We start from the raw sequence: 13,740 nt of genomic DNA, 5'->3' as shown, positions 1-13,740 counted from the left end.
ATAATCATGTATCCTATTATTTTTTTTAATATATATATTAGCATGTTAATTAAAGTGTACATATTTTCTCATATCTTATTTATTTGAAATTTTAAAATCAATTAGACTTATAATATATATATAAAAAAAAATTAATAGGATACATAATTATACTTTATTTTTTGTTAATATATATGAAAACCTGCCTTATTTTGCTCATCAGCGAGAAAGTTTATATTCAATCCCAATTCTGTATAGAGTGTGATCAAAATAGCAATTTTGACGTCCGATTCACCCTATTGTCATTCCTAAAAGAATATATAAATTATTTTTATTTGTATTCTTTATTTATAGATTTAAAATTTTAAAATTGAGTGATTATTCAATATCTTTAAACTATGATGACTCGCATTAATTAAATATTTTGATACAAAATAAAAAGAGTATACTCCTTCGTTCATGTTTCAAATTTATGCAGGACAAATAAAAAGGGATGCCTAAATCTGGAAAGACTGTTTCTTTACAGTCATAACAAGCTACGTAGACATGAGGCATGCACCGAAAGGGCTTGAAACCAGCCTTTGATAAATGAGCACTAAGACATTAACAAAGGAATAATTCCCAACCAAGCCATGTATAATTTCTTCACAGGCAAGTTTTGTTTCCATTTTGGCAATGGAACGTTTTAGGAACATATGGCCACACGTTTCATTCTATCATAAATGGAAATCACACAATTACAACGCAAAGGCAACTAAGCATTTATATGCAGTGTTACTCAATTAGCTAGAATCCCCCAACTCAAGAATATTTCCAATTTAACTCGCCTAAAGGAACTTTATATTTTAAAATGTTCTTATTTAGATCAGACTTATTTTGCCCCATCACTGCCAGCAAAATATATAGGAAAAAAATTAGTATTTTAATTTTTTTTTTTAATAAAATTACGACATCCTGATTATTTTCTTACGTAATATGTTATGCTTATTTTTATTTATAGAGATGAAAATAAGCCATTCACAAAATTTTGAATGTAAAAAATATATAGGGATACTTATTTTCAATGTTCTGATCGTTGAAACTCATGGTAGGAAAAATATTTTTTTCAAACATGTTAGTTACAGAACATTAAAAATTAATTTAAAATTAAATTTAACATGTATCAATTATTAAAAAAATTTAAAATATTAAGATAATTTTTTCCATAGTGCAAACGTTTTTTTAGTTTAAAATCTCAATCGTAAACAGAGTTACAACTCTTTTGGCATTGAACTGAATTTTCAGAAAAAAAAAAATTATTTTAAACTTTTTTCTTCAAAAAAATGTTAATTTAGTATTAGTTAATTATTATGAGTACTAAAAAATAGTGTTTTCTTAAGTATAATAAAATAATTTTTACTTTATTATAAAAAAATAGGACCCATATTTTAAAAAGAGAGTATGTATATAAAATATACCAAATAATATTTTAATTAAGAGATTATCTGGGTCCATTTGGACTGCAAGTCTGAGTATGATAAATTTGAAGATGAAGCTCGGTAAATTTTTCAGATTGCACTACTAGAAATCTACTTGTCGGTGACAATGATGCAAAGATATTTGAATGTTAGGTTTAGAAATTTTCTTTTGAATGACGTAAATATAATATTTGATTGTTGTATAAAATGATGCTTAAAGCTGCACGCGATTCTTGAATAGTTCAAAATAAATTTGAATATTTATTAATAATAATTTTTTTTTTTCCTATTGTGTTAATTAATATGGTTGATTGTTTCTCTTATTAATTGTTAGTAATTTTTCTCATATATAAAATTAATGTGCCACAGACAATAGTATTGACTGTATTTTTCATTAAAATTAAATTATGGTCAATAGAAAATTGTCACCCTTATTGTAGTTCAAGTGACAATAAAAAAAAATATATATATATTTTTTAATTACAATAAGTTTATGGTCACAAATGAGATATATACAAGTAAATTGTTTTTTTGTATAATTTTGAAATATAATCTTTGATTATCAAAAGTAAAAATCTTTGACAAATTCAAATCTTAGTTGATAAAAAAAAAAAAACACTTTCATTCTTATTAATTAAATTAATTTTATTTGAATGATGTGTATTCTTTTAATTGAGTCTATTTGTACATGTTTAATTTGATATTAAATATACTTATTATTATATATATATATAATATAATTATTTTATATTTTTATTGGTGAATTTTTTTTTTAAAAGGATTTGCAAATTATTTCTTTACACTTTGTTTGGATACAGGGGAAAAGGGATGGAAAATAAAATAAACAAGAGAAAATAAATTAAAATTGTTACTTTCTATTGTTTAGAAATGAAGTAAAGATAAGGAGATGGTGGAAAATAAAGATTATTTTATCATTATTATTTTCTTTATAATTTGAAGAGAAAATAAAGTAACTAAACGAAAAAAAATTATATTTTTATTGATGAAATTACATATATATATCCTTATTTTTTTTTTAATTCTAACCTTTAAATGATTTATAAAATTAGGAGTAAAATAATAATTTAAAAAAAGTATTACTCTATTTTCCTTTATATATCTTCCCAAACATAAGAAAATAAATTTTATTTTATTTTTTTTAATTATTTTTTTCTCAATTCAAATAAAGAGAGATAAAATAAAGAATAGAAAATATAAAATATTTTTTTTCTATTATTTTCTTTCCTCTGCCGTTACATATTCAAACATATCGTTAGTAGCGTATTTATTACAAGTTATTTGATGAGCCTTTTAAATAATGATAAAATCTAAAAATAAAGCACATAATTTACTTATTGATAAATATACATATTTTATTAACACTATTAGATATTTTAAATTCTTTTATAATTTTTTATATAAATAAATAATTTTATTTATAATACGTTGATTTATATTTTACTTTATACTTTAATTTTTAATTAATTAAATATAATTTTAATTAAAAAATAAATAAAAAGAGAAAAGGTAGCTCACGCACCACATATAATTGAGTGAAGAAGCCAAATATTGACCCACCACCCAAAACTAGCATAAGTCCATAGCGTAACTATACTAATTTCCTAGAGTTATTTATGGCCTGCAAAAGAAGAAGCGCAAGAACTACTAGAACCATCCAGTTAATTGAGAAAATTTTTACCTATACACAGATCCAGTCAATCATTAATTATAATTTAATTAAAATTATATTTATTTTTTTTATTGATTAATATAAGTAAAAAATTTTCAGTAAAATTAATTATTTTTATTCAATGTTTTTACCTACCTTCTTTTTCCTCTCTTACGTGGATAGTAAATGAAAAGGATAAGTATAGTTTATATTGTTGAAATGTAACATGATCCAGAACGGGGATAACTAATTAATTAATTAATTAATTAATTATAATTACATCATTGAAATGGAATGGCCAACAAGTGATGGGGATGGGTTAAGTTTAACAAACATGAAAAGAATCTAAGTAATCATATCAATTAACAAAAAGTAAAATATTATGAGTAATTCCATAGCTAAGAACAAACCAACTCTTATATTCTAGTTAATTAGCCTGTCATCTTTTAAAGAATCATAATAGCATGATTAATCTGTCATGGAAATAGTATAATAATTGGGGAAAAAAGCAAATTAAAAAGGAACAAAAGAACAGTCACCGCACCGACGAAGACAGGAGGGGGGGGGCCGAGGGGGAAAGATTGAAAGGTGTGTCACGATTCGAGAATGGCTGTTTCTGCTCACACCACCTTTCTTGCACGTGTTGCTAAGCTTTTCAAAAACGGCGAAGAAAAGCTTTCGTCCCAGACTCTAGTCAAGCTCGTGGTCCCTCTCACAATTTGGTTCATTTGTGAAAGACAAGATCGCATTGGCAATTGGCTGGGGAATCATTTAATGTTTGAGAGGCATCACATGCAAGATTTAATTATTTTGCGAGCAATGCAATGCCTACAATATTCGTATGGAAAAAGAGCTGCGATTCTTAAAAAAAAAAAAAAAAAGGATTATTCATTGTTTCAGCTGTAACTGAGTCAGAAATTTAGTTTAAGGGTAAATTAAAATATATTATTTATTAAATAAATAAAAATTAATGTTTTTTTTATAAAAATTAATATATTATTATAATTAATTTATAATAATAAAATTAAATACCTTAATTTTTTTAATAAAAGTAACTTGCTAAAAATTAAATATAACTGTTGTTACTTATAAATGTTTGAATTATTATGATGGGTAAAACTGAAAATTTTATTCAATTTATCTTAAATTTATTTTTTTTCAAATAAGCAAGAAGAACAAATTTAAATAAAAAAATATAAAAAAATTATTACATTCACATATGTCTAATGAATATATATATTCACAATTATTTCTAATTATTTGGTAGATAAAGAACAACAAATAGTTTAATAAAAGATTATATTTATTATAATTTGAAATAATATATGTATATATTATATTTAAACTTAAATATATTATTTTCAATATAAATTTTAAAAGGTGATATACTACTTTGTTTGATTTTGAAAATAAAATGATTAAATTATTGATTTCATCAATATAACAAAAATTTAATCTTTCAATTAAAACTTGAGTTAGTATATGAACTATTTTATTAATGAATTAAAAAGTAAAAAATTAATTTATTTAATATTAAAAATATATAAATTAAGTTATATATTTCTCTAAATATTAAGTATTAAATTGTAAAATACACTGTAAAAATATTGAAAAACTATCACTATAGCCCTGTTTGTCAGAGTACATATCATTTCTTGAATATACACTCCAGGCATGAATCATATTATGTATGCATATACATCATCAACATACTTAATTAGCAGAATGCTTCACGCGCTTTAGAGAAGTGTGTGGGGTCACTACGGGTCCCCGCCTGCTACGTAGTGTTTAAAAGGCGGAGAAAGCTTGTGACATCCACTTCTAACCCCGACCAAATAATAGCCCATGAACAAAACATACAAAGTTCCTTTCATCAATGCCTGCTCATTCTTTATTTCTCTTGTTCCTTCTCCTTAGTGCTACCCATCCATGTCCCCTGATCCTAACAGAGGCCGCCGGTGGCAGGTGGCAACTTCTGCAGAAAAGTATTGGCATAACAGCTATGCACATGCAGCTCCTCAACAATGACCGTGTAGTAATCTATGATCGAACAGACTTTGGCCGCTCAAATCTATCTCTACCAGAAGGAAAGTGCCGGCATGATCCTAACGAGCTCGTGCTCAAAACTGATTGCACTGCTCACTCGGCGGAGTATGATGTTTTGAACAACACATTTCGGCCTCTTATGGTCCTCACCGACGTTTGGTGTTCTTCCGGTGCTGTAATGTCCAATGGGAGCCTGATTCAAACAGGTGGTTTCAATGACGGTGATCGTAGGATCAGAGTTTTCACGCCATGCAGTGACTGCGATTGGGTAGAGGTGGGAGATGGGCTTATTGCAAGAAGATGGTATGCGACCAACCATATATTGCCAGATGGTAGTCAAATTATTATCGGTGGGAGAAAGCAATTCAACTACGAATTTTATCCTAAAAATGGTGCTCCAAATTTGTATAATTTGCCATTTCTTGTTCAGACTAATGATCCTGGGATCGAGAATAATCTTTACCCATTTGTTTTTCTCCATATTGATGGTAATTTGTTCATTTTCGCAAATAATCGAGCGATATTGTTCGATTACAAGGGCGGTAAGGTGGTGAAAACTTACCCAACAATCCCTGGAGGTGACCCACGGAGCTATCCAAGCACAGGTTCTGCGGTCTTGCTTCCATTGAAGAACTTGCAAGGAACAGAACTTGAGGCTGAAGTTTTGGTTTGTGGAGGTGCACCAAAAGGTTCCTATATCCAGGCCACAAAAGGTGACTTCGTTAAAGCATTAGATACCTGTGGGCGGATCAAGATAACCGATTCGAATCCACAATGGGCCATGGAGAGCATGCCTTATGCCAGAGTCATGGGTGACATGATACTGCTTCCAAACGGCAACGTTTTGATCATCAACGGTGCTGGAGCTGGTTCTGCTGGATGGGAATTGGGGCGGAACCCAGCATTGAACCCAGTCATATACAGACCCGATGGGAAAGCTGGCTCAAGATTCGAGTCACAAAACCCAACCACCATTCCAAGAATGTATCATTCCACAGCAATTTTGCTGAGGGATGGAAGGGTTCTTGTTGGTGGCAGCAACCCTCACGTAGACTACAACTTCACAACACCCTTGTTTCCAACTGAATTAAGGTTAGAGGCATTTTCTCCTCCATATTTGGATACAGAAAATAACAATTTGAGGCCAAAAATTGTGTCTCCATCATCCAAAGCTACAATTGGGTACGCAAAGAAACTAGTAGTACGGTTCCAGGTGGGAGGCACACTAGCTGAGAAACTGGTGTCGGTGACAATGGTGTCACCTTCATTTACAACACATTCCTTCTCTATGAACCACAGATTGTTATTTCTTGGGAACGAGAAAGTGACAAATGCAGGAACGGCGACGTATGACATTCAGGTGACCACCCCACCTTCGAAAAACCTTGCGCCGTCGGGATATTACCTGTTATTTGTTGTTCATCAGGATATTCCAAGCGAAGGCATTTGGGTCCAAATAAGGTGATATTTTGCATCTGTTATACATATAATTTTCCTACACGTATATTATTTGTAACCAAATAAATTAGTTCCTGTACACTTATGTAGGTAATTGTAATTATCGTTACATAGCATTGGGTTATGAAGATTGTAATTAGTTAATAAACAAATAAATTACTCCCTTTGCATTAGTTTTTTTAAATCATTTAATCCAGTGATATCTAGTGCATAAATTAAATATTTTTGTCATTTTTTAATTTATTTCTTGAAAAGATTACATGGGAGCAATTTTTTTTTTCCCAAATAATAAGTACCCACTTCATCCATCACAGCGACGTATTAAAGTTGATTAGAAAAGGTTTACATCATGGAAAGAAACAAGCAAATGATTGTCATGGACGACCAACTTCTTTGCCCCAAAAACAAATTAGAACACGGTTGCATCCGAAAATGTAAAATCCCATTCCCATGGAGAAATCTATTCTGTGGCAGAAGTATTTTCAGAAAGATATAATTGGCATATGATCGATAGGCCAACTAACTCAAGCAAAGGACCACTACGTGAAGCCATTATCAATAGCATACATACAATAACTATGCATGAAATGGATATGGAAATAAAAATGGAGAAGTTTTCTTTTTTTTGGTTTCTCCGCTTCTTTTATTATTATTATTATTATTATTATTATTATTATTTTACCTTGACTTCCCATCAAATGCAGCTGTTTTTTGGATTTTAGTCTTAAATTTCTGGTTCCAGTCATGAACATATATGTAAGCTGTCGCCATTACCCAAGTTGGAATTAACAGCTTTCATTTTCAATGCGTTGTCAAAGCCATAAAATTGTGTTCAGACTCTAAGATTTGGTATGAATCACCTCAGAGGTTGGTGAAACAGGTCATTATCAGGGTATGCACAACGTAACTAAAATTTCCAATGCACATCTAGTTGGTTGCAATTGGACGTAGCGTATTAGAAACCAAGTCTAAGTCTGAGCTTTTAACCTCAAAATTGCTTTTTTTTTTTAATATCATTTTAAATATTATTAAAAAATAATTTTAAAAAATAATTTTACTATTTTAATATTTTAATAACTAAAATTTTATCAAATTTAATTTTTAATTATTTTTAATGCTATTTAATTAATATATTTAAAAAAATATATTTTTTTAACTACAATTTCAACAATAATATCAAAGAGATCCTAACAAAGATTTTAATATTTTTTTCAGCGAAATAGTATTATGAACATCTAGTGGGGTTCAGTTGCTGAATTTTGAACTGGCCATTGAACTCAAATGTTATCACATACCCTAAGATAAATATGGGCAATCAATTAATCTAACCAGATTGGAATACATGTTCTAGGTGTCTGCCCTGTTTTATCTGAGTAAACAAAGAAGCCTAAAATCAAGAAACAAGAAGAAATTACAAAAGAAATCAAAAGAGACGGTTGATGTAATTATATTTTAGCAATAAATAAAAGGTGGAAAACCGACGCCAGTCCGCATTGGAATAGCCAGAGGGTAGGTTCCATTGAGAGGGGAATGAATATGCCCTTCATTTGAGTCAAAAGATAGAATTTAATCCAAAAGAGAATATTAAAAGGCAAAACTGGGCAACTTGCATCCAAGAGAGATCTCATAGGCAATAGCTTTCGCAGATTGCGCCACGCAGGGATGGCAGTTAGTGTGTCACGGGTTATTGAAACTTGATCTCAAAGTTCACGGGTGTGCTGCTGCCTGTATGTCAAGGGGGTAAGGATATAAAGTTTGAGCAGTAAAATATAATTTTTAAAAATTAAAAAGAAGAATATTTTGTTTATTTTATATTTATTTGCAAGAGTTTGATAATGAATAGTGCCTCTCTACTCTCTGTAAGTTTCTCACTTAATGAAAGATATTTTCTTTACTTATAACTTTTAATTTATTTTAAATAATTTTTTTAACTTATAAATTAAATCTACTTATTAATTTCTACTTATAAGCATATTTAATCTACTAATAAATCAAATCAAATAGCTTCTAAGTCTCACGTTAATATACTCATTTTTCTCAATAGATTATTTTGAGATTTTTTTAGTACACTTATCTTAAAAGAGTCCAGTGCCATACATTCGTAAGTACAGGGCCCGTGAAACTGTGCATCTTCTTCACACCAGGTGGCCTTCTGCTAATTAGAAACAACTGCTTTCATGCCCTAAATCGTCTTCTCCAATGTTAATTGGGCTTCCCATGGGCCAAAAGAAAAATTTTCTAGTGGATGCGAACTCGAATATTAGACAACGGAATTACATATCAGGCATCCTGTTAGTAGTCTCAAGTGGGCTTCGTCAAAAGTGTGCAGCTCAAGCCTGGCTGCCCCACCACAACCCTTTCGACTAGAGTAGAGGGCAATGCTCACAAGTCACAATTCACAAGCTGACCAAACTTGTAAAAAAAATCCCATCACGAAATCTTGTAACACACCTGTCATTTTTACAGGGCCTGAGGCCTGGTTGGTGGCAAATAATCAAGGCCCATTCATATGTGGGAAATGAACGTAACCTACGAAAAACCCCCGCTCCAGACCCCTCGAAATCCTTAACAACAGGGCCTGATTGAATATTATAATTCAACATTCTATGCCAATGTATTTTAAAAAAAAAAAAAAAATTCCCATGCCCATGCAAGAGAATATAAAAACAATTCTTTCCGTTTGTTAACAAGAAACAAGCAGCCGTTAGGTGAGAGATGATTACAAACAAGGGAAAGACCTCAGAATTTCCCAACATAGTAAATAGGATACTGATTTAGGAAATATCTTTCTAATAAAAATATGAAATCTCTAATCTTGTGGAAGAAGAGTTGAAAAATATTGGCATTGGGAGTTTTGAAGATCATCCAGAGAGATAAATTTCATAAAAATTCTAATGATATCAATAAGATTTTCAACTCCTTATCTAACTTCGAAATTCTATAAAGCAGCCAAGCGAGAAAAGGAACTCCATTCCCTAACCTAATAAGCCAAGGCAAGTGAAAAAACATCTAGGCACGTTCACCACGGATACGCCTAGCCAGCTGAATGTCCTTGGGCATTATAGTTACCCGCTTGGCATGAATAGCGCAGAGATTGGTATCCTCGAACAAACCCACCAAATAGGCCTCTGCAGCCTCCTGAAGTGCCAGCACCGCATGGCTCTGGAACCTCAAATCAGTCTGACAAAACACAAACATGGAAAAAGGATATCAGCAATATATCCCCAAAAGTTATTACTGCAATGTTAATCTTTACCTTGAAATCTTGAGCTATTTCACGAACCAGGCGCTGGAAGGGCAACTTGCGGATCAAAAGCTCAGTGCTTTTTTGATACTTTCTGATTTCACTGTTCGTTCAATAAACAAATGAATGTTGTTAGCATTAGAACTAAAATGAAAGTTGAGTATAGGTACAAGAACTGAAATTAGGGAAATTATGTACCGGAGAGCCACAGTTCCAGGGCGGTAACGATGAGGCTTCTTAACTCCACCAGTCGTTGGAGCAGACTTCCTTGCAGCCTATAAACAATCAATTATCATAAATCAGAGGCATTCAATTCACTAGACATTGAAACTGAAGCAGAACATTAAAACAAAATCCTGAAACCCTAGATTTTTTGAAGGAAAAATAAGGAGAAAACTAAAACGATCCACAAAAATTGAAATTAATATCAACACAGATTCAAGTAGGCATGTGAAACATAAATTTACCCATAAAATTTCTGAAATAAATCCTCCTCCATCTAATTAAACATATTAAAACAAGCGAAAGCACAAAGAAAACACACCTTTGTGGCTAGCTGCTTCCTTGGAGCCTTTCCTCCCGTTGATTTGCGAGCAGTTTGCTTCGTGCGAGCCATTTTCTTTTGGATATACGAAAATTATTGATTGACAAAATTTAGAGCTGCAGAGAACGATGATTCTGCCCTTTTGTTAGAGGCGACCCAGGATCACGAGAGAGAGAATTAGACAAGTAAAGGTACCGTACGGGCTTTATATAAGAGAGAGATTAGTTACACGCGAACGCGGATTTGAAGTCTTCAACGGTATAGTGAAGGGATCAGGATTTTGAAAAGTCTTTTAAGCTGAGTTGTAGGCCTCTGATTGGTTGATTTTTTTCGTAATGGATTGCCAGCGACGCCGACCTGTGTTTCTTTCAGAAAGGTAACCGACCAACTCGTGGCAGCACAAACCCGCCATGTAAACTCGGTTTTCCCATTCTTTTTTTTTTTTTTTTTTTTTAAATAGGCTTTCCACTTTCCATACTGACTCTATTTTTTAAGGAAAACAAGTAATTATTATAAAAATAATATTATTAATTTTATAATAACATAAAGTACAAAATATAAAAAATTAAAAACAAGAAAAATGCTAAACTAGACGAATTTCACTTGAGATATGACAAGGTTCTTCAAAATATATCATAATTTATTGATTTAACAAATAATCATTTTATTCAAAACTAATTTTTTACAATTAACGATTAAAACATATGATAATTAGTGAAATACAAAATTTAGTAGAACTTTATGACATACGACCAATCAACTCACCATACCCCGTTATAATAAACTTTTTGCACGTAGAACCGTATGCCCAAACCACAATTTTTAAGCCAGATTTTAAATAAAACAGCTTCACCGCCATCGCTTCATGGGCTCCACACCCTTCCCCATTAGTCACCATGACGCATTAGTTTAAATAAACACCCGCACGTATAAGATAACTTGCAGCTTCTATAATTTTATTCAATTGATAATAAAAGAGAATTCATTACCACAAAAGCATATTACACACGAGTCAGATGCAATGTTGTCAAGCAGGTTGTAAAAACCAGCTTTATCCTTCTGAAATCCTACAATAAATATTCAATTCTCTCTATTCTAACACACCAGCCCTTGACAAAGTTTTAAAGCAACAAAAACAAACAGTACCATAATCATTATTACATAAAAACACTACCAACTTGAATGTGATTAGAGGAATTGGGTTTTTGCCCCAGTTTTTCAAATTTACAAGTTCTTCACAGCTAATGGGCCAAATGAGAGACCTAATTAAGCACGTTCACCACGGATCCGCCTAGCTAGCTGGATATCCTTGGGCATAATTGTGACTCTCTTAGCGTGGATAGCGCAAAGATTGGTGTCCTCAAACAGACCAACCAAATAAGCCTCGGCGGCCTCCTGAAGGGCTAGCACTGCGTGACTCTGGAACCTCAAATCCGTCTAACAAACAGAAACAAAACAATAATCACCCAATTAATAGTACTTCAAACAAACAAAATGGGCTTTCACCTCCAAGGCACGACTTAAATATTTCCTTGATGAGAGACGCACGCATACCTTGAAATCTTGTGCAATTTCACGGACAAGACGTTGGAAGGGCAACTTCCGGATCAAAAGCTCAGTACTCTTCTGATATTTACGTATTTCACTGATAGTTCCACAATGACAAAAAATTATACACCAGGATTTCATAACGCAACAACGTAACTGGAACAAAGCCAAGGACAAAAAGCTTTACCGGAGAGCCACAGTTCCAGGACGGTAACGATGAGGCTTCTTAACACCACCAGTTGTTGGAGCAGATTTCCTAGCCGCCTAAACGAAATTAATTAACATTAATCCCATAAGATTAAAATCACTCGACAAATTAAGCAGCAACAATAATCCTAATTCCACAAGAAGAATTTCAAAAGGAGGCTAAAATAAAGAAACAACCAAACGAAGATACATACCTTAGTGGCAAGCTGCTTCCTCGGAGCCTTTCCACCAGTTGATTTACGAGCAGTTTGCTTCGTACGAGCCATTTCCCCCCGAAGAAACTTCTTAAAGCCCTGCAAACCACAAACCAAACGACTTCAATCAGATCAACACATTCAGCTCGATAATTACCAGGCGCCCAACTCCTTGAAGGCTTGAACCCGACAGATCGTGCTTACCCTTGGAAGATAGCAAAAGCAAAACAACAACAACAAAGAACTCACCACTGAGAGTCTTCAGAATCAAATTTAAAAGAAAAGAATAATTTGGCAATATCGAGGCCTTATATAGAGATAGGGAATGGCAATGGCCTGGTGGATGGTTAGGTTGGTTAAATTAGGCGACAATGATTGGACGAGTTGTGTTTCTTCTGTGAGAGCGTCACCGGCTGACTTGGGAGTTGGAAACTCAGTAGTCCCATCTCTGATTGGATGCTTTTTTGTATGGCATGATCGCCAGCATGGACGATTTGCGTTTCTGTTAAAGGAAAGCTATTCTCTGATTGGTTAAGTTTTTGTCAGAGAGAATATCCAGCGTGGCCTACTTGTGTTTCTTTTGTGAGAGAAGCGAAACCGCCACACCGTGAAACTCGACCGAGTCAACAGGTAGAATAACAAAAATTAGGTTGGCTTAGGTACATTGCAATTAGGGGTGTGCAGTTTTTTGTTTAAATCGAAAAATCGAATCGAACTGATTAATTCAGTTTAATTTGTTCGATTTTAAATTTAATCGGTTCGATTCGATTTATAATTTTGATAATTTTGAATTAATTGGTTTGGTTCGATTATTTTCATAAAAAAATAAAAAAAACCGAACCGAACCAAAATTTTTAATATATATAGGAAATAAAAAAATCGAATCAAATTGAATCGAACCGAATCGAAATCAAAGAAAACCGAACCGAACCTTAAGATTTTTGAGTTTTGATTTCTAATTTTTTTTGTTTTTATGTTTTTATTATTTAGATTTAATGTTAAAAATATGAAATTTTATAAATTTCGATTTGATCGGTTTAAAATCGAACCGAATCGATATTTATCGGTTCGATTCGATTTGATTTTCTCTTATCAATCGGTTCGGTTCGGTTTTTAAAATTTTTTATTTTCGATTTTCAATTTTATCGATTCAGTTCGGTTCGAAACCGAACCGACCGTTTGCACACCCCTAATTGCAATCCAATGAAGGAATTTCAATTCCACCCTAAAAACTTATTTAGTTTAATTAAATCCAAGCATATTTGTTAATAAATTCTTCATTTAACGTATTTAATTTGTAAAGAATTATAAACTTTATTTATATGAGACACCCACCTTAAATCAAGTCAAATAATTAACACTTAAATGAATAATTTAATATAATTGCCAAAGTA

General features: G+C 32.0%; 3 protein-coding genes across 3 annotated transcripts; 1 reads left to right on the top strand and 2 right to left on the bottom strand.

The window, feature by feature from the left end:
• Positions 1-4,910: 4,910 nt before the first annotated feature.
• Positions 4,911-6,793, top strand: LOC110666134 (aldehyde oxidase GLOX). Its single transcript, XM_021826524.2, has one exon. It carries the CDS (start codon positions 4,982-4,984, stop codon positions 6,614-6,616), a length of 1,635 nt encoding a protein of 544 aa, XP_021682216.2. The 5' UTR covers positions 4,911-4,981; the 3' UTR covers positions 6,617-6,793.
• Positions 6,794-9,270: 2,477 nt separating this feature from the next.
• Positions 9,271-10,831, bottom strand: LOC110666154 (histone H3.3). The gene is made up of 4 exons (XM_021826554.2): positions 10,398-10,831; positions 10,052-10,128; positions 9,866-9,956; positions 9,271-9,789 (listed from the first exon to the last, which is right to left on the bottom strand). Exons 1-4 carry the CDS (start codon positions 10,467-10,469, stop codon positions 9,619-9,621), a joined length of 411 nt encoding a protein of 136 aa, XP_021682246.1. The 5' UTR covers positions 10,470-10,831; the 3' UTR covers positions 9,271-9,618.
• A 496-nt stretch (positions 10,832-11,327) lies between these two features.
• LOC110666142 (histone H3.3) lies at positions 11,328-12,624 on the bottom strand. The gene is made up of 5 exons (XM_021826543.2): positions 12,551-12,624; positions 12,347-12,445; positions 12,133-12,209; positions 11,952-12,042; positions 11,328-11,834 (listed from the first exon to the last, which is right to left on the bottom strand). Exons 2-5 carry the CDS (start codon positions 12,416-12,418, stop codon positions 11,664-11,666), a joined length of 411 nt encoding a protein of 136 aa, XP_021682235.1. The 5' UTR covers positions 12,419-12,445; positions 12,551-12,624; the 3' UTR covers positions 11,328-11,663.
• Positions 12,625-13,740: the final 1,116 nt, after the last annotated feature.

The sequence above is a fragment of the Hevea brasiliensis genome, chromosome 12 (genome assembly GCF_030052815.1).
Source record: "Hevea brasiliensis isolate MT/VB/25A 57/8 chromosome 12, ASM3005281v1, whole genome shotgun sequence".
NCBI lineage: Eukaryota > Viridiplantae > Streptophyta > Magnoliopsida > Malpighiales > Euphorbiaceae > Hevea > Hevea brasiliensis.
This window is presented reverse-complemented; position numbering and strand designations above follow the sequence as displayed.

What these genes read in the sequence shown, in the direction of transcription:
- LOC110666142 (XM_021826543.2), bottom strand. Translation starts at nt 12,418, where the DNA reads ATGGCTCGTACGAAGCAAACTGCTCGTAAATCAACTGGTGGAAAGGCT. An exon ending in CCTGGAACTGTGGCTCTCCG is followed by an intron (nt 12,043 to 12,132) that starts GTAAAGCTTTTT and finishes TGGAACTATCAG; the next exon opens with TGAAATACGTAAATATCAGA. An exon ending in AAATTGCACAAGATTTCAAG is followed by an intron (nt 11,835 to 11,951) that starts GTATGCGTGCGT and finishes TCTGTTTGTTAG; the next exon opens with ACGGATTTGAGGTTCCAGAG.
- LOC110666154 (XM_021826554.2), bottom strand. Translation starts at nt 10,469, where the DNA reads ATGGCTCGCACGAAGCAAACTGCTCGCAAATCAACGGGAGGAAAGGCT. An exon ending in GGAAGCAGCTAGCCACAAAG is followed by an intron (nt 10,129 to 10,397) that starts GTGTGTTTTCTT and finishes GATTGTTTATAG; the next exon opens with GCTGCAAGGAAGTCTGCTCC. An exon ending in AAATAGCTCAAGATTTCAAG is followed by an intron (nt 9,790 to 9,865) that starts GTAAAGATTAAC and finishes GTGTTTTGTCAG; the next exon opens with ACTGATTTGAGGTTCCAGAG.
- LOC110666134 (XM_021826524.2), top strand. Translation starts at nt 4,982, where the DNA reads ATGCCTGCTCATTCTTTATTTCTCTTGTTCCTTCTCCTTAGTGCTACC.